Source organism: Musa acuminata, chromosome BXJ3-9 (assembly GCF_036884655.1).
Source record: "Musa acuminata AAA Group cultivar baxijiao chromosome BXJ3-9, Cavendish_Baxijiao_AAA, whole genome shotgun sequence".
Lineage (NCBI taxonomy): Eukaryota > Viridiplantae > Streptophyta > Magnoliopsida > Zingiberales > Musaceae > Musa > Musa acuminata.
Genome location: NC_088357.1, coordinates 9,356,370 through 9,375,570, shown reverse-complemented (window position 1 = coordinate 9,375,570; position 19,201 = coordinate 9,356,370). Strand labels below are relative to the sequence as shown.

General features: G+C 43.8%; 3 protein-coding genes across 3 annotated transcripts; 1 reads left to right on the top strand and 2 right to left on the bottom strand.

The window, feature by feature from the left end:
* Nucleotides 1-6,243: 6,243 nt before the first annotated feature.
* On the bottom strand, nucleotides 6,244-8,543 carry LOC135648306 (pollen receptor-like kinase 3). Its single transcript, XM_065165842.1, has 2 exons — nucleotides 7,093-8,543; nucleotides 6,244-6,988 (listed from the first exon to the last, which is right to left on the bottom strand). The coding sequence occupies exons 1-2, from the start codon at nucleotides 8,507-8,509 to the stop codon at nucleotides 6,342-6,344; spliced, it is 2,064 nt and encodes a 687-aa protein (XP_065021914.1). The 5' UTR covers nucleotides 8,510-8,543; the 3' UTR covers nucleotides 6,244-6,341.
* A 5,068-nt stretch (nucleotides 8,544-13,611) lies between these two features.
* Nucleotides 13,612-15,167, top strand: LOC103997923 (protein TIFY 10b). Its single transcript, XM_009419267.3, has 5 exons — nucleotides 13,612-13,867; nucleotides 14,004-14,184; nucleotides 14,266-14,498; nucleotides 14,584-14,641; nucleotides 14,726-15,167. The coding sequence occupies exons 1-5, from the start codon at nucleotides 13,714-13,716 to the stop codon at nucleotides 14,895-14,897; spliced, it is 798 nt and encodes a 265-aa protein (XP_009417542.2). The 5' UTR covers nucleotides 13,612-13,713; the 3' UTR covers nucleotides 14,898-15,167.
* A 1,982-nt stretch (nucleotides 15,168-17,149) lies between these two features.
* Nucleotides 17,150-18,624, bottom strand: LOC135650220 (ethylene-responsive transcription factor ERF017-like). The gene has a single exon (XM_065169457.1). It carries the CDS (start codon nucleotides 18,533-18,535, stop codon nucleotides 17,957-17,959), a length of 579 nt encoding a protein of 192 aa, XP_065025529.1. The 5' UTR covers nucleotides 18,536-18,624; the 3' UTR covers nucleotides 17,150-17,956.
* Between the last annotated feature and the right edge of the window lie 577 nt (nucleotides 18,625-19,201).

Sequence of the window (19,201 nt, the reverse complement as noted above, 5' to 3'; positions counted from 1 at the left end):
ATGACCAAGGTTTTCATCCGATGCAAAATTCGGTGCACGCCCGAAAGACCCGCCTCTGCGGTACCATGGCCTTCACTCCTTGAATCCATAGCCCTTCTTGCCGTCGTGTTGTTCACCAAAGCGGAGCTCCCAGTAGCTCCCGATCATACCTCCATATGATCTAGTCCCTCCCGGGACTCACTGTCATGTGTATCGCATTGCCACGAACTGTCCCACCACGATCCGCTGCACCATGTCGCCTCCTGGTGACATCTCCATTGCATTCTGATCCTTGTGGAATAAACTCGAATTGTGAACCCTCCATGTGTGGCCTCTGCCAATACATCGCAGGGTCTCCTCGACCTTCGATTTTGTTCGCTCCTTTGGCAATCGACCTTCATCCACCCACTCTTGGGTCACACCTAGATGAAGCACCGCTCTAGGACAGTCCGTCGCCTAGTAGCTCCCGAAGTCCACCGACTTCGCTGTAATTTGTGCCTCATTGCCTGGATCCTGGGCCTCTGCCCCTACCAGCACAATCTCCGCTGCGCACTGCTTCCTTCATGGCAACTTGAATGGCAACACTGTGGCATATTCTTCAAGAGTACCCGCCTCTGCGTCCTCTTGCCCCGTGCTAAGGCCTTCTGAACCCAACTTCTCCTCCGCAAATTGAGTCGCCTTAGTTCCTCCATCAAATGCTCCTCCGAGATAAGGTGCATGTGCCTAGAAGCTCCCTTCGTCTTTTGCACCATGCAAGATGAGTCCGCTCCGTCAGAATGAAGGACCCATGGAACAACATGATCCTACTCTTGCCTCTGCAAGAGTTCATGTCTTTGACCTCTGTCTAAGGAAAGCACTGTGCTTCTGCTCCATGTTCCAACTTCTCTGCTGGCTCCCTTCATGCGGCTTGGGTACTTCACCAAGTTACACCCAAGTTGCTCCGCTCCTCGTTTTTGCATTGAGTCGATGGTGGCCCTCGTGCCCACCATTCCACGGGTCAGCCCTCCCTTGAGTCCGATCTCCACATCGACTCCAAGTGTGCCTTCATTTAAGTTGCTTTGGGTCGCTCCCCCACTTGATCTCGCAATGCATCCACCAATGCATTCTCTCAAGCGAGATCATGCGACGACTCCTCGCCGCTTGCTCAGTCCATCGAGCTTCATGGAGTTGTTGTTTTGTTGAGGTACTCCTCCTCAACATGTGTAGTCCGTCGCACATGATTCTCCCTCTGGAGAGCCGGGACTTATCCCTCCTGGATAACTATCCCATTTGAGCAACATCTCTCTTCGTTTCGGAGATCACCATCCCCTTGGACTACTCCGATCTGCTGAACAAACTGTGCATTGTTCTGCCTCTTGCAAACGCACTTGCTAGATTGCGACTCCACGTCAATACAGCCCCCACTGCACCCCTCAAGGCCTAGCAACATGCTGAACTCATTGCACACTTCAGCCTCCTACGGACGTATCCTTCGCTTGCCAAAGAGAAAGTTTCAATGCTCCATGGCGCCGAGTCTCGGTCGCCTTGGGATGGCCACGAACATTCCGTCGTCCGCATACAAGCCCATGCATGAGTACCAAATTCTTCGAGTTAGCAATTCCCCTCACCTCTGTGACCTTTGCATAACTCTTTTGGTCGTTGCGCAACTCATTCCACCTTGCATGGTCTCATTCTTGCCAAGCGCCTCGCTTGCCTAGAGCACCATCAAGTATAGTTGTCAACGTTGAGCCGTAGCTCAAACTCAGCCATCCCAACCTTTGTGCGCTCCAAATTTTTCCAAGCTTGCCTGTTCTCGTGGTGCCTCTCGCGCGAAGGGTTGGCCAATCCTCTGAATGCCAATTTCAGATGCCCGCTCCTCTGAGCGACTCTTTTCCCTACATCTCCATGCCCGTTTTCCCTCAAACGGTCGCGCGTTGCTGACTGCCCTCAACGCAGCCCCGCTAGGTCCCCCACGTTTGCATGTCAAGTGTTTCTATGAGTGCTTGTCCCGCTCTGATACCATATGACACGGACTTAGCTGGTTTTGCCTAAGTCGTGCGGCACCCTTGCGCGTCCGTCCGCAAAGGTCAGCCTCCCCGAAGCCTCCCATTGTCCCTTAGGACCAACAAAAGAGAGAACGGGTTAAAGAGAACACCTCAAACGGGATCCACAAGCAAACATGTCCGAAAAACACTTCATTGACAAAGCAAATTACAAACAGACTTTACAAGCTCTGAACAGTGGCACAACAAAGGGTAAAATGGTCCATTACAGACCGAAAAGCTCTCGAGCGTGTCCACATGACACAACCTTTATTTACAAGCCTAAAGAGGCCACCAACCCAACTAAAATGGGACTATTAAGCCTTCGGCCGCCCCTTTACATTCTGTACAAGGCATGAACATGCCAAAAGACACGGACATACATAAGCATTACATCAAACACCTTGTTTAGAAGTTTGTCCGTGACAGTTTGGCATGTTCATGCCTTGTACAGAATGTAAAGGGGCGGCCGAAGGCTTAATAGTCCCATTTTAGTTGGGTTGGTGGCCTCTTTAGGCTTGTAAATAAAGGTTGTGTCATGTAGACACGTGCGAGAGCTTTTCGGTCTGTAATGGACCATTTTACCCTTTGTTGTGCCACTGTTCAGAGCTTGTGAAGTCTGTTTGTAATTTGCTTTGTCTATGAAGTGTTTTTCGGACATGTTTGCTTGTGGATCCCGTTTGAGGCGTTCTCTTTAACCCGTTCTCTCTTTTGTTGGTCCTAAGGGACAATGGGAGGCTTCGGGGAGGCTGACCTTTCCGGACGGACGCGCAAGGGTGCCGCACGACTTAGGCAAAACCAGCTAAGTCCGTGTCAGCAGGGTATGGGCGTGCCTCGGTGGTCGTTCTCCTCTACCTCGGTCGAGCGCGTTGGGTCAGACAACGATGAAGTCTTCGTCTGAGAGCGGGTGACGTCAACGCCCATCGTGTCGGCATTATTGCCCTCTTCCAGGCAGAGTGTCGTCTAGTCATGACTGACGTCGTAGCGCGTCATGTCGCCATTATTACCCTCATCAACTATATTATGGTAATTTCTCCGCATAGAATGATAGGATTAGTACTTATTTTTTTTAGTCATAATTAGATTCAAATTATTTGAAGGGGTTTTGATTAGATGATTATAATTAAGGCTATATATTAAGTAGGAAACAAAGTTTTTAGTGAATTAAAATTTATTCCTACAAATACATCATCAATCTCTAGATTTCGTGAGTGAGAAATATAAAGAAAAACATTGTGAATGCCCCTGGGATATTCTTCTGGTAGATTTAAAGATGTGAGAGGATATATAAATATTTTGAGTTTGAATTTGAGTTACCTTAAGAAAGATATTTCTTCTATTTATTTTTTTTCTTATATAATAAACAAATTGGATTTTCTCGTCTTTAGACTAGCATAAAAGAAATATTAAGATTTTAGTAAACATCTAAATTTTTTATTGTTTAAAAATAATAAATAACTACTAAAAATTTTATAAATCGAAACATTTAAGTGTATATATAGTATCCCTCCACTAAACACAAAACAAGATTGACTATAAAAAAAAATCCTTTGGTGGTATTTTAAAATATCTTAACTATCGTAATTTCACTTTAAATTTCTAAAGAAATATTAAGTCTTTAAATTTTTATATTAAAAATATTTCAAATTATAAATCTGAATCATTCATATTGTGTTAAATTTATGACTATAATTTTTTTTACTTTTTTTAACAAAGGATAAGTGATGAAAGTGGAGTTCGAGCTCGAGATCTTATAATAAATTATCAAGTTCTTTCTTGATCAAATTAATTGACATATTTAGAAAAATATATATATTAGATGATGATTCAAACTTTTAACTTTTGATAAATGAGTTTGATATAAAGAAATTACTTATTTGCACCAAACTATAGAAGGTTTGTAAAGTAAGGTTATGGTTGAGATTTTAGTTTATGTTCTTCAACCAAAAACTAAAGAAGATACAAACTAGTTATAACTTTTACCGGTTAATAGTAAGGTCTAAGATTAAATTTCATAGCCATCATTTTAAAAGCTGTATCATTCCATAATATAAGATCAAAATGCTCTGAAAATTTTATCTATGATAAGAATTATCTAAATTCTTAAATGGGGTGTATCCAGTGTTTTCTTTGTGTTCAGGAAATCTTAGATTTGATCTTTTGAACTTCTATTTAGTTATATGCAGTGTTTTTCCTTCATTTATGTGTTAATCTCTATTTCAAATCTGATATTTTTATTTTTATTTCATTTAATTCTATATAATATTTTTTTCTTTAGTACATTAATCTCTATCTCAAAATCTAACATTTTTTAATATCTTTTTCATTTATGAACTGGTCTCTTTTTAAAAGCATAGTTGTGATAAATAAAAAAAAAGCACACTTTCCACTCGTTGGTCTCATTAATTAGACCATTTCAGCTTTCAAAAAAAAAAGAGAGTAAATGATGGTAAATTTAACTATCCACAAATATATTTTTAAATTCTCAAGGATATTATATTTTTATTATAAGAGAAGAAATTTCTAATAATATTCCTCCTGCTTTGTTCAGAGCATCCTTCCTAATTATATGTAATAATATTATAATAATATTTTTTTATATATTATTTAAATAAATATTAAATTATTTCAATGAATGATCCACTAATCTAAGATTTAATGGATCAATATCCAGTGATATCTTTGTCCACTATGGCTACATTTGAGAAATATTTTACTCGTTAAAGATTGGGCTAAGATTTATTTGAACTTATGAGATGTTGGTCATCGGCCTCTTAGGTCTTTTGGTCATGGATCTTAAAATAGACCTCTTAATATCCATTTTAACTCATATATTTTTTTAAAATATAATATATGAGTTCCTCCCGTTAAGTCTGAATTAGTTGCGAGAGTCTACTTGCATGATATGCTGACTCATAATAAATCATTATATAATAACATATATAATATAAGTTAAAAAAACTAAGGCCATCGTTAATAGCATAAGAAAGCGTCTTTATGGAAGCGATCACCGATAACAGTATCAAACTATTGCTGTCTAGTAGAGTGTCATACGCACGTAGCCTCTCTTGCACTAATGATGAACTCATGAGCTTCTGGTCTTACCTCGGGTGGATGTGCATCAATCAGTCTGGCGCTAGGCTCGTAGTGGTCTCTTGGTCCTTCTTTCTTTTCCTAAGCGTCTTCATCTCAATCATCTTTCACTTCGTCCTCCCTTGCGCCCCCACCTGTCGCACCTACAACGTGATGGTTCAACTCTTCCTCACCTCCGCCTTCAACCTTTTCTACATTTGCCTCTTCGCAAGGGAGGTGGCCTATGAGGTATGGTGGTACTCATATGGATTAGAGCAAGTATTGCTCGCGATAGCAGGCAATGCCGTGGTGGGTGGCGTAGTGGCATGCGCCCCTAAAGTTGGTGAGTGACATTTGGTAGATTCAACTCACTAACTCTAGGGTGCATGCCACTACATCGCCCATCACGATGTTGTTTGCCACCACAAATGATGCCCGCTTCGATTTTGATGAGCATCGCTATACCTTGTAAGACATCTCCCTCACGAAGCATGATATCACGAAAACAAAGAGCATGCAAAAGGAATGGTTAATTGGTCCATATAGGTCTCTCGCACCTACTCGCTCTCCTCGACCAGCTTGTTGAGGAAGAGGAAGCGACGGACAAAAGTAGAGAGATAGTGGTGAGGGAGAGCTAGACCACCACGTCATAGGTGCAGTGAGTAGAGGCACAAGAGAGGACGGAGTGGGAGGCATTGAGGATGACAATGCTTAAGAGAAGGAAGAGAGACCAGGAGACTACTACGTGCGTAGCATTAAATTAATCGATGCACATTCACCAAATATAAGATTGGAAGCTCTTGGCTCATCGTCAGCATAGGGGAGGCTATGTACATATGACGCACTGCTAGGTAGCAATGGCTTAGTGGTGCTGCTTCTGGTTGTTTCCACGACAACGCTTACTCTTGTTATTGATTGAGATTTTAATTTTTTTTAAAAAAAATAAATTATATATATCATTATATTAATTATTTATTATGAATCATTATGTCACATAACTAAATTTTAATGTCAGCATAACTTACACTAATCATTAAAGAATCGAAACACGAGAATCAGCAAATAAGAGTCAGTCATTAAAGCTATTGCAAATTAAAATCATTCCAAGAAAGAGAAGAAAACCCTAATTATTCTCCTGTTATTAGCTTCCAAAACGAATTTATACACTAATACGAAGCGTTCGAACGCCAAACAAGGCGCGAGCTACCGTGGCGGGCTATCTCAGTCGTACGATTGACATCCCACGGTCACGACATGGCGGACGAGAAGCTATTGTCGCTCCGACGCCTCGCCGATGCTCCCGACCCGACGTCCCGACCGCTCCCCCGGTGCGGCCGTCTCAACCTCGGCGGCGACCTCCTCGATCCTCTCGACGGCCTCCCGCAGCTCGATCCGCCGGTCGGGCTCCGGATCGGTACAATCCACCGCGACCCGGAGCAGCCGCTTCATGTCAGGCATCGACGACTGGGCCCCGGCCACGAGGGCGGGGTCCAGGATCTCGGCCTCCCGTCCCTCGCCGATGGCGTACGTCGCCCAGTGGACGACGTCGGTGCCGCCCTCGGCGCTGTCGAGGTACTGCGACGGGAACTTGCCGGTGAGGAGCTCGAGGAGGATGACGCCGAGGCAGTAGACGTCGGAACGGGGATCCACGGGGCGGTCGGCCAGGGCTTCGGGGGACCGGTGGGCCTGCATGGTGGTGGGGGCCTGCGCGGGGTTGACCAAGGGGAGGAAGCCGTAGTCGACGAGGAGGGGTTCGAAGTCGGGCGCAAGGAGCACGTTGCTGGACTTGAGGTTGCCGTGGGGCGCCTCGACGGGGGGCTGCTCGGCGTGGAGGCAGGCGAGGCCGCGGGCTACTCCTCGTGCGATCTTTAGTCGCGTCGGCCAGTCCAAAGAAGAGTAATCGAGCCCGCGATCACCTGCAAACCGGTTTGAAACATACGAGTTTAAGCCAGTGTGACTCGTGTCGTGATAGATTGATATGTAGTGATCGTGAGAGGTATATATAAGAAGAGCATCTCACCGTGGAGGACGTACAATAAGCTGCCTTTAGGGATGTATTCGTACACCAGCAGCTTCTCATCCTTCCGGTAATGGTAGGCTAGCGGGGGAAGCAGGTTGGGGTGGACGAAGCACCCGAGCCGGCGCATCTCGGCGTCGAACGCCTCCTTCCCCACCCGGTTCATGTCGCGTATCCGCTTCACCACCACGGCCACCCCGTTGGCCATCACCGCCTTGTACGCGGAGCCCAGCCCGCCGCTCCCCATCACCTCGGCCGCGGCCTTCATCAGGTCCGGCAACCCGAACGCGCCTTTCCTATCGTTCACCATCACCAGATCCGCGGCCCCTCCCCCTCCCCCTCCCCCTCCTCCGCCTCCTCCGTCTCCGCCGTCGCCTCCGCCGCCGCTGCCACCCTCCCTTCCATTCCCGACCGGTTTCCTCGACGACTCCATTCTTCCGTACCCGTTGATGGATCCACCCTTGGGCCGGCTGCTAAACGCTCTCTGGTATTCCTCGTCGGGCGAACCGGGGGACGTCGCCCCCGTCTCCAACTTTCTTTGACTCTGTACCGTGTCAAGCGCAGTTTCTCCACTCCTCTCTCGTTTTGTGAATATATACATAGCCAAGCACACGAGGACGACGGTGACGAAGCACAGAACCAACACCTTGTCGTTTCCCATATGTGTCATTGTTTTGCATGACTGGCTGTCAAGCTGCTCGCCGCACAAATCTTTGTTGCCCAGGAACGAGCTGGCGTTGAAACTGGAATAGACGTCGGGGATCGCCCCCTCGAGTTGATTATTCGACAGGTTGAGGGAGGAGAGGGACGGCAAGATCAGAGCGGGTATGGAACCGGAGAAATGGTTGTCCTCCAGGCGCAGCTCCAAGAGGGCGGTGGCCTTCGACAGGGAGTAGGGGATGAGGCCGGTGAAGGCGTTGTCGTTGAGCCACAGCTTCTTGAGACGAGTCATGCCGTCGAAGAAGTCGGTGGGGATGGCGTCGGAGAAGTGGTTCCGGGACAGGTAGATGGCCTTGAGCGCATGAAGGCGGCCGAGTGGAGGAATGGGGCCGGAGAAGGAGTTGTTGGCGAAGTTTACTATTCGAAGCCCGGTGAAGCGGGAGAGCGCGTCGACGTTGATGCTCCCAGAGAGGCCCATTTCGGAGAGGTGGAGGGCGGTGACGATGTCGTGGAGGCAGAGGACGCCTCTCCAGGGGGAACTCGGATTGCAGGGGTTGGAGTTGGTGGGCGTCCATGACGACAACGCGGTGGCGTTCGTGAAGGAGTCCTTGAGGAGTAGGAGGGCGTTGGTGTCCGACAAAGGGGCCAGCTCCGGAGCAGAGTAGACAGGCACTAGCAGTAGGAGGAGGAGGAGGAGGAGGAGGCGGTGCCGGGGGTGGCAACGGTGGTGGTGGAAAAGGAGGGCCAAGGCAGCGGCCATGGGCTGAGCCGGGATGGAGGCCGCTGTTTCCTTCTTTTTCTCTTCTTCGGACATGGGGGGAAATTAGAGAGGAAGAGACAAGGGTCGGTGGAACGGGAAGATTGACTAAGAATAGGGAGCGGGAAGCAGAACACAAACGTCAACGGTTTCCAGGTCGACAATGTTGACCTAGTCAACTACATAATTTTGCTCGATCAGATTATATTAATTAATGATGGGCCTAAATCAGGCCAACTCCTCCTCACTTATGATGAAGCCCAAAACGTACTTTGATGAGTGGCTGTCGTGTCAAGTGCGATTCGTATTTGGTGCGATGTGACGTTTCTCGTTTCTCCAATAACCATGGCAGGCTGGCACATTGAGACCAAAAAGACGGGAGACATCACATCAAAACTCGCAATCTCGTGCGATGCTGCAACATCGGATGGCAATCGTGAGTGCCTAATTTCATTTCCATCGATAAGGCTAAACCGCCGTCGGTGGCAAACCAAACCGGAAACGAACCATTCAAAACTAGACTTGGAATCGATCAACGAGCCAGCGGTTGCAAATCGAACCCAAATCAGGCAACGGTTCGGAATCAAAACCGAAGTGAACCGAACGTACGGTGAAGCAACAACCTCTTGTTTTGAATGGCATACGGTGCGATCCTGAATTATTCGTTTAATTTTAATTGTAATTAATGTTGTAGCTAATGGGATTGGTAGTGGAGCGTAGGGCCCACAGGTTGGGCATGGTGAGGGGTTACTATCTACGCTCGGACTCCTGAGGTGAGTTGAGATGATGCTGATGAAGACGGGAGTACTTTGTGTGATCGGTGGCCTCCATGCCTCAAACTCGAAACTCGGAACTCGGACCCTTATCCAATTACTTCTTCCTTTCTTTTTCTAGATTTAGTTGAGATTAGGGTTGCTAACGTAAGTATCTTTAGATTTCTTAATTCAACTAGTTAACTCAGAGGAAAGGATAAAGAATTCTACTCCGAAAACGTTTGATTGCTTTATAAATATCATACATACATACATACATACATACATACATATATATATATATATATATATATATATATATATATATATATATATATATTTGAATGCTCCAAATATGTAGTCTTCAGGATTGAAGAAAATACTTCATGATTTATATGCATTGAGGTTGAATTTTTATTAAATCAATAGATGTATTTTATTATTATTATCATATAATAAAAATTTTAAGTTTGTTTACATCCATGGATGTAAGGGCATGCAACTATACGAATCTTGTGTCTCTGTTTTAGATGTATCTTTTAGTATTGATTTATTTTATTATTTTGGTTACATGATTTTTTTTCTTTATAACTAAACAATGTTATTAAAAATAATGATCCAATTGATTTGGTTTGTTAACAAGTTGATTTTAATATCGTAAGAAAAATTTTAAAGTCAAAGGTGTTAGCTAGTTTAGTTGGTAAAAACTTTGATAATTTCTCGTACGATTATGTATCGAATTTTGTCTTTTCCATTTATGTTTTACCAAAAAAAAATCATCTTAAGTTCAAATATTTTCAGGAAGCTACATAGAAATTGTTTTCTTCTTCTGATTATGAAAACATGTAACCAAATAATATAGTTTGATGGAATGTCATCATCGTAAGGAAACCAGCTGGAAGTGTTATCGCTTGTTCATTTGCGTGATTAATATGTCTAATATCATACCATTTTTGACCATCACTAAAATCTCTTTCATGATTAGTACTCTCGTCATATCTTATTATTCTTTTTAGTTTACTTAATGTCTAGAGCTCTCGTATTAAACCTGAATCAAATTTACTGATATGATCTTTTTGACACCCAATTAGTATCCCAAAATGAATAAAAGAATGATTGTGAGTTTCAACTTTAATATTTTTGACAAAAAGTCAAATCCTATTAAGTTATAATGATTACAACTCACACATCACCAAACTCTCGATACGATGAACACATGGATTACATCGGATGAAGGAGTCAAACCAAATGATGGGAATCGAGAAGACTAATAACGTAACTGGGGTTAACTATGTTAGCATTGTCTTGGATCGTTAGTCTCATCATGGTTAGGTCTACTGGTGGAGGAGCAACGCTTACAACGTGCAAAAAGATGTCACCGGTTTCATGAAGTACGTGGGGCTCGCATGTTGGGATCATATCGAGTTAAAGGCACACTACCAACTTCACCTCGTTCATATTTGCATCTTAATAAAATAATCTGATCAATTATGATTATATTGATCTGATGGTTTCATTTGGAAGGAACATTAATGGTGTTAACTTATTACAACATTCATGAGACCGACCGTACGAGGTTAAATTTGATTCTTCCACTAAACTTATTTGTCATTCATTCTTTCTTGTTGTTACTAAAATATAAAATCACATGCGATTGATTGATAAAATAAGAAAGAAATTATTAGCAAAATTAGATCTTGCTTATACATATCATAACTCGTCTTTGTCATTTATTTATTTTTTAAATAAAACATGATTTCTTCCTCTAATCCCACCCATTTGTGACCCTCAACTCGAGTCGAGTCGAGGTTAATTTAGGTGCATGTTTAGAAAATTCATATTAATGATTGTTAGGTATATTGATTTTTATATTAATCAATGTCTTATAAGCATTATTGTTACCTTTTACCCTCAAAAACATCTTTAGAGAACTATCACAAAAGGACAAATTGTGTGAGATTATCTAAAATGAATATTAGCCTTATAAATCTCATAGAATAAACTTAGTAATAATTTTGAATCCCTTTTCCGTGTGATTGATGTGGATCATCTCCTTCTTCGATCATAGCAAAGGTGTGAGTAATAGATAACAATAGTGGTGGATTGGGTTTATCGAGTTAATTGATTATATTAGATCTGCTTAAATTGAGTTAGATCGAGACAAACTTAGATATACAAATTTATTTTACCATTGCAATTCCAATATCAATCTCCCTCTTACGAAAGAGTTTGTTAAGATCGACTTCGCCAACCAAACGAGTAGTCATAGATTATGTTCAAATTTTATTAAGATTTGTCATCGTCGTCATCAAGTACCGAATTTTGTTTTATATCGACTACCAACATGTTAAAATATAAATTTTTATTTTTAGTAGTATATTATACTTTTGCATCACGGAGAACTCACTTAGGCACAATGGATGATGCATAAACAATGATTTATATACAATTCCAATTGATTTTAGCACTTGCAAGAATCGATTTCCACTTCTCTCTAATCTTCAAAAATATTATTTATACGAATATTTCACACCATTTACACACTCACTCCATCATATTAAAATATTTATTTTCTTCGTCGTATATTAGTTGGGTACAATCTTCAGCACCAAACCACAACATTATTCGTAGAATAATTTCGACATTTTGAATGGAAAATGAATAGAGGACAAATTTGGCCTAACATTTTAGAGAGAGAGAGAGATAGTGGCTTCCTATTTAGCATTAAAATTGTGGTTGGGTAATTGCAACCTCTCACCCACAGACACACACCCGCGCGGCAATTCCAAGAGATCGACTGTTGGCTCCTAAGAAGTCACATGTGAATTGATGGCCTCAGTCCCACCTTTGCCTCTCGTTCGACCTATCTATCTCCACGGCTTAAGTCACGAGTCCACATAGTCACGCCACAATTAGACTATACAAATCCATTGCATCTATCCAAATCCATCACTTAAAAGGGAAAAAAAAATATATTATAACAAAAAAAATGTGTAACTCATGCAATATAGAAAAGATAAAGATAGGAGAGAGAAAGAGTGATGGTGTTCTATTATCTAACCTAACATAACAAGACAAATTATATCCCACATGAAATATATATATATATATATATATATATATATATATATAATATCATTTTCGTACCTTCAAGTTTTTATAAGAGAATTTAATACATTATCATCAGAATAATATTTAAAGTATAAAATATATCATAAATATCTAAAAATAACTCAAAATTTCTCCTAATAATACTATATATATATATATATATATATATTGAAGTTATTTATTTTTATCTTTATTTTCTATCACCAATATTTTTAATAAAAAATAATTATTAAAGTCGAACTTATTTGTTCGATTGGAATAAAAAAATCAAAAATCGATAGACCTTTGACCAGATTGATTGGTTTACTATATAGATAGTTCGTTGTTGTGATTCAATGATTAGATAGTTGAAGAGTCCTAAAAAAATATTAAAATTAATATAATTCATATGATTATTTTTTTAATGTATTTAAAAGGTTTACGATGCGAATTTAAACTCCACTAAGTTTTTTACAAGGTTATGTTATTAATTCGGACTCTAAACTCTTTGTGACAGTGCTTTCAAGAATTCAAAACTCTCAATTTTTATCTATTATCGAATATATTTAAATTCATAGATGTATGCAATAAAATAATATTATTCTTATATTTTATACAATACATAATTATAGTTTTGGAATAATATTAGACATGTGATTTGATCATCGACCCACCGGTCTAACGAATGATCCGTCGATCCGAGACTCGGACTCGATTTTGATGGCCGTGGAAGGAAGGAATGTGTACTACACTAAGCACGAAGTTTAAAGAAGATATCAGGACACGATTACTTTAAACGTGATCCGCATGACATGACATGGCATGGCGAAACCAAACTACGCATGCATGTACGAAGGTGTGTACATACGCATGCGGGCGATGATGGATGATGCGCGATGGGCGTGAAGGATGGTGCACATGAGTTGGCATCATCCGGACTCGCACCGTGGCAGCATCTATCTCCCCGCTTTATCGAGCCGTGCCGCTGCGGTGTGTGTCTGTGTCATGTGCTCATCTTCTCTGTGCTGGTTTTATTTTGGTGGACTTTTGTCTGCTAAAGACACCACGTGTTTGTTTGGAGGCCCTCTTTTTCTTCCTCCGCTTCCTTCCTGTGTTCTTTCCATCGGCCTCCCTCATTCCCTCCTTTCCTCCACTTGAACCAAAAGAGCACGTGATTCTTGACCCGTTCCTCGCTGGTTACTCCCTTTCGCTCTCACCCTACAGCCGATGCCGATGCACAGAGACTATAAAACAAAAGCCTAGAGATGAGTGGGGAGGAGGCACAAATGTTCAAATTGACCCGAGGAAAGGGAGAGGAGGAAGAGGAAGAAGAAAAGGAAGCGACGTTGGAGGGGGAGGAGGAAGATGGCAGATCAGAAGATGGGAAACAACAAGGGGGAGAAGTCCAACTTCTCGCTCACATGCAGGCTCTTGAGCCAGTACTTGAAGGAGAAGAACGGCTTCGGTGGCCTTGGCCTTGAGATGGCGGCCGCTAAGCCTCTTGATCAACAAGCCAAAGGTGAGATTTTTCCTTTTTCCCTACAGTTCATTTCTTCTTCCTTTTCATTAGCCCCAAATAGAATTTTCCTGATGTCTGATCTATAGCTTTTTTTTGTTCCTTCATGAGATTTAGATTTGGTTGATCTTTGTTTCAGGTAAATCTCGGGCGCCCACAACCATGAGCCTGTTGCCGGGGGCGGATGTGTCGGGAGATGACCAAACTCAGAACAACGAAGACGAGAACCCTCTCAAATCCATGGATCTCTTCCCCCGGAACTCTGGCTTTGACTCGGGTCTTCTGCCCAAAGAGGAATCGGGCAAGACCCCGGAGATTAAGTAAGTCTTCTAACTTGCTCCGAGGATCGCCTCATCCGATAACTGGAGAAGCTAAACCAGATGGTTTTACTGCTGTCTCAGGCGACAGACGGAGAAGGGCCAGCTGACGATCTTTTACGGGGGGAAGGTGCTGGTCTTCGACGACTTCCCGGCCGAGAAAGCCAAGGATCTGATGCGGATGGCGAGCAAAGAGAACATCTCATCTCAAAACTTCAGCTTCTCCACCCCCCACCCCGCCGCTGCCGGAGCCGACTGCCCCCCCAAGCCTGACCCCATCTCACCGGCCGATAGCCTCGCCAAGGCCACCGCTTCTGGTAATTAATCCTTCTTCCGTGGACAATCTCCTGCCCAATTCATTACGACTGGCGATGCTAACAGCTGCTTCCGGATGGACTGCAGATATGCCCATAGCGAGGAAGAACTCCCTCCATAGGTTCCTCGAGAAGAGGAAGGACCGGTGCGTACTTCAATCTCGAGTGTCCATGATGTAGTACCACAGCTGAAACCTCACGTTCTTGTCTCTGTTAACAACATGTTTCAGAATCAACACCAAGGCGCCGTATCAAGTCCATGGCTCGTCGGCGGCCACCAACGAGGCCAAGCCAGAGTCCAGCCAGTCCTGGCTCAACTTAGGCCGACAAGTCCCGCAGGCAGAGCACGGTTCGGAGACCAGCAAACAGCACATGTATCGGTGTGAAGGGAAGCTCGTCTGACCAGCATCTCTGCTCTCCCACTTCCATGTCAAGAACTTTTAACTACGGTGATCCATTCCTAGATCTGTTATCTATGTTTGCTAGCCTCCATTTTCATCCTCTTAGTGCGAGGATGATCCCAGTAAGCGAGGTGGTAGTGTTGTTTCTTCTTGATCGATGCAGCCTATATTTTTGTAAGAGCTTCCTCGACAGGGAATGCTCTTGTTTGCCATTCAGACCTATTGAAATCTGCAGCAATATTTACGCTTAAATAATATCCATCTTCTTCAAGGAGACATGCAACCCTCTTGACATTCTCTTACTGCCGTTGCCTTTTCCTTCCCTCTTCTTCACCGTAAAGATTATGAGAAGATGATGTCTGGTTAGATTACGGTCAGGAAAGGCACTTGCAGAGATCACATGCAGCTATTAATTGGCTAGTGACAACTCCCCCTTCAGAGATGCAAGCTTTTCTTTCTTGCACTTCAAAACGTATTCGCAACCGACAATATCTAATGGCCATGTGAGAATCTCATGTTGAAATCAGTAAGCATGATCATGTACAGAACCGTCCGATGAGTATGCGATGTAGAAAGCAGAGTTTGGTAGGGATAATGGGTCCTGCTCATCTTCCCTTGCCCACCAAGCTCTATGGAGCCATGGAAATCTTGTAAGCAGCAGCCGATGCCGCTTCACTGCAAAGGCAAGCTTGCTTGCTTGCTTGCATGTGGAGACCTAACTTTCAAGTCGTGGAAAGTAGAGCGTCATCGAGCTTTGCTCGTCACGTTTTCCTCCTGCGCTTCTCCGCTCCTTTTTCTTAATTCACCGTCGCAGGGTTCCTTGCAGCTTCCTCGGAAAGAGATCGAACAAGAGAGACAGAGAGGGGGTTTCTAGGAAGTCGTCCCGCACTGTTCTTCGGCAGAGACTCGCGGGATTCGTGGTGGACTTGTGGCCGGCCGGATTCGAATCTCTCTCTCTCTCTCTCTCTTCGTCCTTGTTAGCTTGAGTGTCCTGTTTTGGTTCTTAGACTGCAGGATTCGTATCTCTCTTCGTTGCATTGGCTGTAAGAGACCAGTCAACCGTGGTGAAGTTTCATCTTAGGGTTCAAAAGCATTTAGTTGGGTCAAACATTCTAAATACTCTAAATATCTTCACAAGATCTCTTTGATGCTCATTTTTTTCTTATGATTAAATTAGTAAATATATAAAATAAAGAATAATAATATGAAATATAAAGAAAAGTAAATATTCTTTGATTTTAATTTAATTTAATTATGAGACAAGGCTAAGTGATGCTACTGTAGATAATTTGACCTTCTTTTATGCTCACATCACATCTAGATACTGTAACATTAAAAATAATAATCAAAAGTAATTTAACCTTTTACTCTCGAATCTATCGGAGATAAACTTTTGGGATAAGTGGAACATAGACTTTAACATGGAGAGGTTTATTGTGAATATTTATAAGGAGTATTATTTATTATTCTAAGTTACTCATCAACCTAACCTAAATCATGTGTTCGCTTCATGTATTAGATGTGTGTTGGGGGCTTTATGAAGCTTGATCAGAATGTAAAGGCAAAGAGAGCATGGATGCTTCGCGGAAGATATTTTTGGGGAATGGACGCACGTGTTTAACGAGGGAACACCAAAAAGGTGAGCCACCTCACCTCGGCTCCATCATTTTGTCATTTAATGTATATCATGAAGGAAGGTGATTTTTTTTATAGATAGATAATAGAAGAATATTTCGGTCAATTTGTTTGATATGCCACTCGTACATGTAGGAAGATCATTTCCCTGATTACGACTCCATCACATAATTCCAAATCAAACAATAAGAGAGAGAGAGAGAGAGAGAGAGAGAGAGAGAATCTTAGTGTACCGCAAAGCATACAATCATGATGTCGTGACTTAATTCGTACACGCAACAAAACAATTTTTTTTAATGTAGATTGTTTTATTTTTTCAGATGGACAAAAATGAGAGTTTGATTATTATTATTATTATTATTATTATTATTATTATTATTATTATTTTATTTTAAACGGTCACAATGCATTTGGTCAATTCATTTGTGAGTATTGAGAATGACAATTGGATTGACACGTACATGTCCACGTTGACAATCGTGTCGATTGTCCGCGTTGGAACCAAATCAATTTCTTTTAACGTCGGCAATGAGTACATCGACGTCAATGTTGGCTACACCCATTACAGTGTTATGACCCTCAAATTGTATTGAATTGATTGATTACAATAATCATTTTACCGTACAATTACAAATAAGAGGCTTCAAAGCATAAGACATTCCACTGGAACTTCAACAAGTTCTTATCTACATGTTCTCTCTCCCTAATAATTTTATTGGCTTTTTTTCAGTTGACTTTTTAGTCAACATAATGTCCATTTTATTCCATCACTTCCTCTCTGCCTCACAAGCATCTACGATCAACTTGCCAATCTTTCTTCCATCCTTCTTTCCCTTTTTCCTTTATCGCCCTCTTCCACCCCTCTCTCTCTCTCTCTCTCAGCCTCTCTTTCTTTCTTCTCGCTTCTTCCTTCACCACCAAAGGAAGTTGGTGCTGAAGTCACGGATGAGCTCAGAGCTCACGGGTACTTGCTTCCCATGGCTGCATGAAATCCTCACGTCAAACATGTGCTTACTTGCCTCCACCTGCAACGTATATAATATGCATACTTTCCCAAGACCACTTGCCACGGACCTCCCATCATATCACGCGTGGAGAAATGTCTCGACCAGCACCGACACCATGCCGGCAGACAAGCCTCTCACAGGCCATCGTTGTTCTTGTGCTATATATGGTCTTCCTTGTGCATCTTTATCTTGTTTTCACGTACATCTTGTTTGAAAGAATATAGTGAGAATTTATTATTGAGGAAGAGATTAAATGGCGGAGTTAAAATCTCCAAGCAGACGTCAGAAACGTCGCCAGCGGAGAAGAAGAAGAAGAACAACTCTTCGAGCTCATCCTTCTCTTTCTGTGACCAAACCGTGAGACATACAGTTATCTAATGAACCGTTGTTGATTCTTTGTGTCGCTGTTTATATTCTTTCAGAAGCTCCACAGAAAAGAATTCGAACCCAAATCTATGGGGCACTGATCCTCCACCACTTCCGCCAGTGGCGCCGTCATCTGCACCGGCGAGAAGAAGTCACACATGAAGTCGTCCATCAAGTCCGGGAACTCTCCGGCTCCCGCCAGCGCCGCTGCCGCCTCCTGCGAGTCCATGAACGACCAGTCGAGCGTGTCCTCGCTCCCGGCCGTGAACCCGTCCGAGGCATCCTCCGACGGGGAGCTCGCGGCGCGGGGATGCCACAGCTGCGGCGGCGTGGACGCGGAGGCCGCGTGGCGGGCGGCGGCGGCCTGGATCTGCAGGTGTGTGAGCCGCTGGGCCGTCCGGGGCGGGGGCGTCTCGGGGAAGTTGAGCCGCGCGAGGCGGCCGCGGAGGCACGCGGCGGCGGCGTCGAAGGCCCGGGCCGCCTTCTCGGGTGAGTCGTATGACCCGAGCCATATCCGCTTGCGGCTGTTGGGCAGCCGGATCTCCGACACCCACCGCCCCCATTTCCGCAGCCGCACCCCTTTGTACCGCCTCTCCCCCGCCGCCGGCACGCCGCCTTCGCGCTCCGTCATCTTCCTGCTCCCGACAGACAAGCCTCAGCTGACCTGCAGTATGTTCTTGCAAATCCCCAGGTGGCGCTGGTGATGACACGACTCGGAATGCCGTCGCCGATATAAGGTAGCGGCCAAGCGCGTGGTGAAGCGTGTCCGAGCGTCAAAACCGCGAAACGATGTACGCTTGCGCGTGGTCAATAAAAACAACGCCTCTCCTCCAACCAGTCTTTACCCTACCTGAACGCATACCTGCCGTACAATTGGGTTTCACCTGGGTCCCGGAGTAAATCGGCAATGGACACGAAAGGCAAAGTCAAACAGTAGACCTATTGTTCTACGTGTCGTAGTGACAGCGTGGGGAGTGGTGCGACTGCCCGTCTTCGTCCCCACCCGCGTAAGGCCATGCATGGGTTCCACGTGGTGCATTGCATCCCTCGCTACTGCGAACTCAACCATCTCCGGCAAATAGGTAAAAGCTGCTCCGTTGGCTCGCAGTCGCTGTTAAACGCATGCATGCGCCATCGCTCCCTTCGAGCGTATTCGTACGTAATAGCCTTCCGATACGATGGAGCTCAACTTTGATTCAGATGTTGACCCAATTGCCTAAAGTCCACGACATACGTGACTATTTATGTGTTGCAATGGCGATTTGTTCTCCGTTTACTACGAGCCGATCATAGTCGT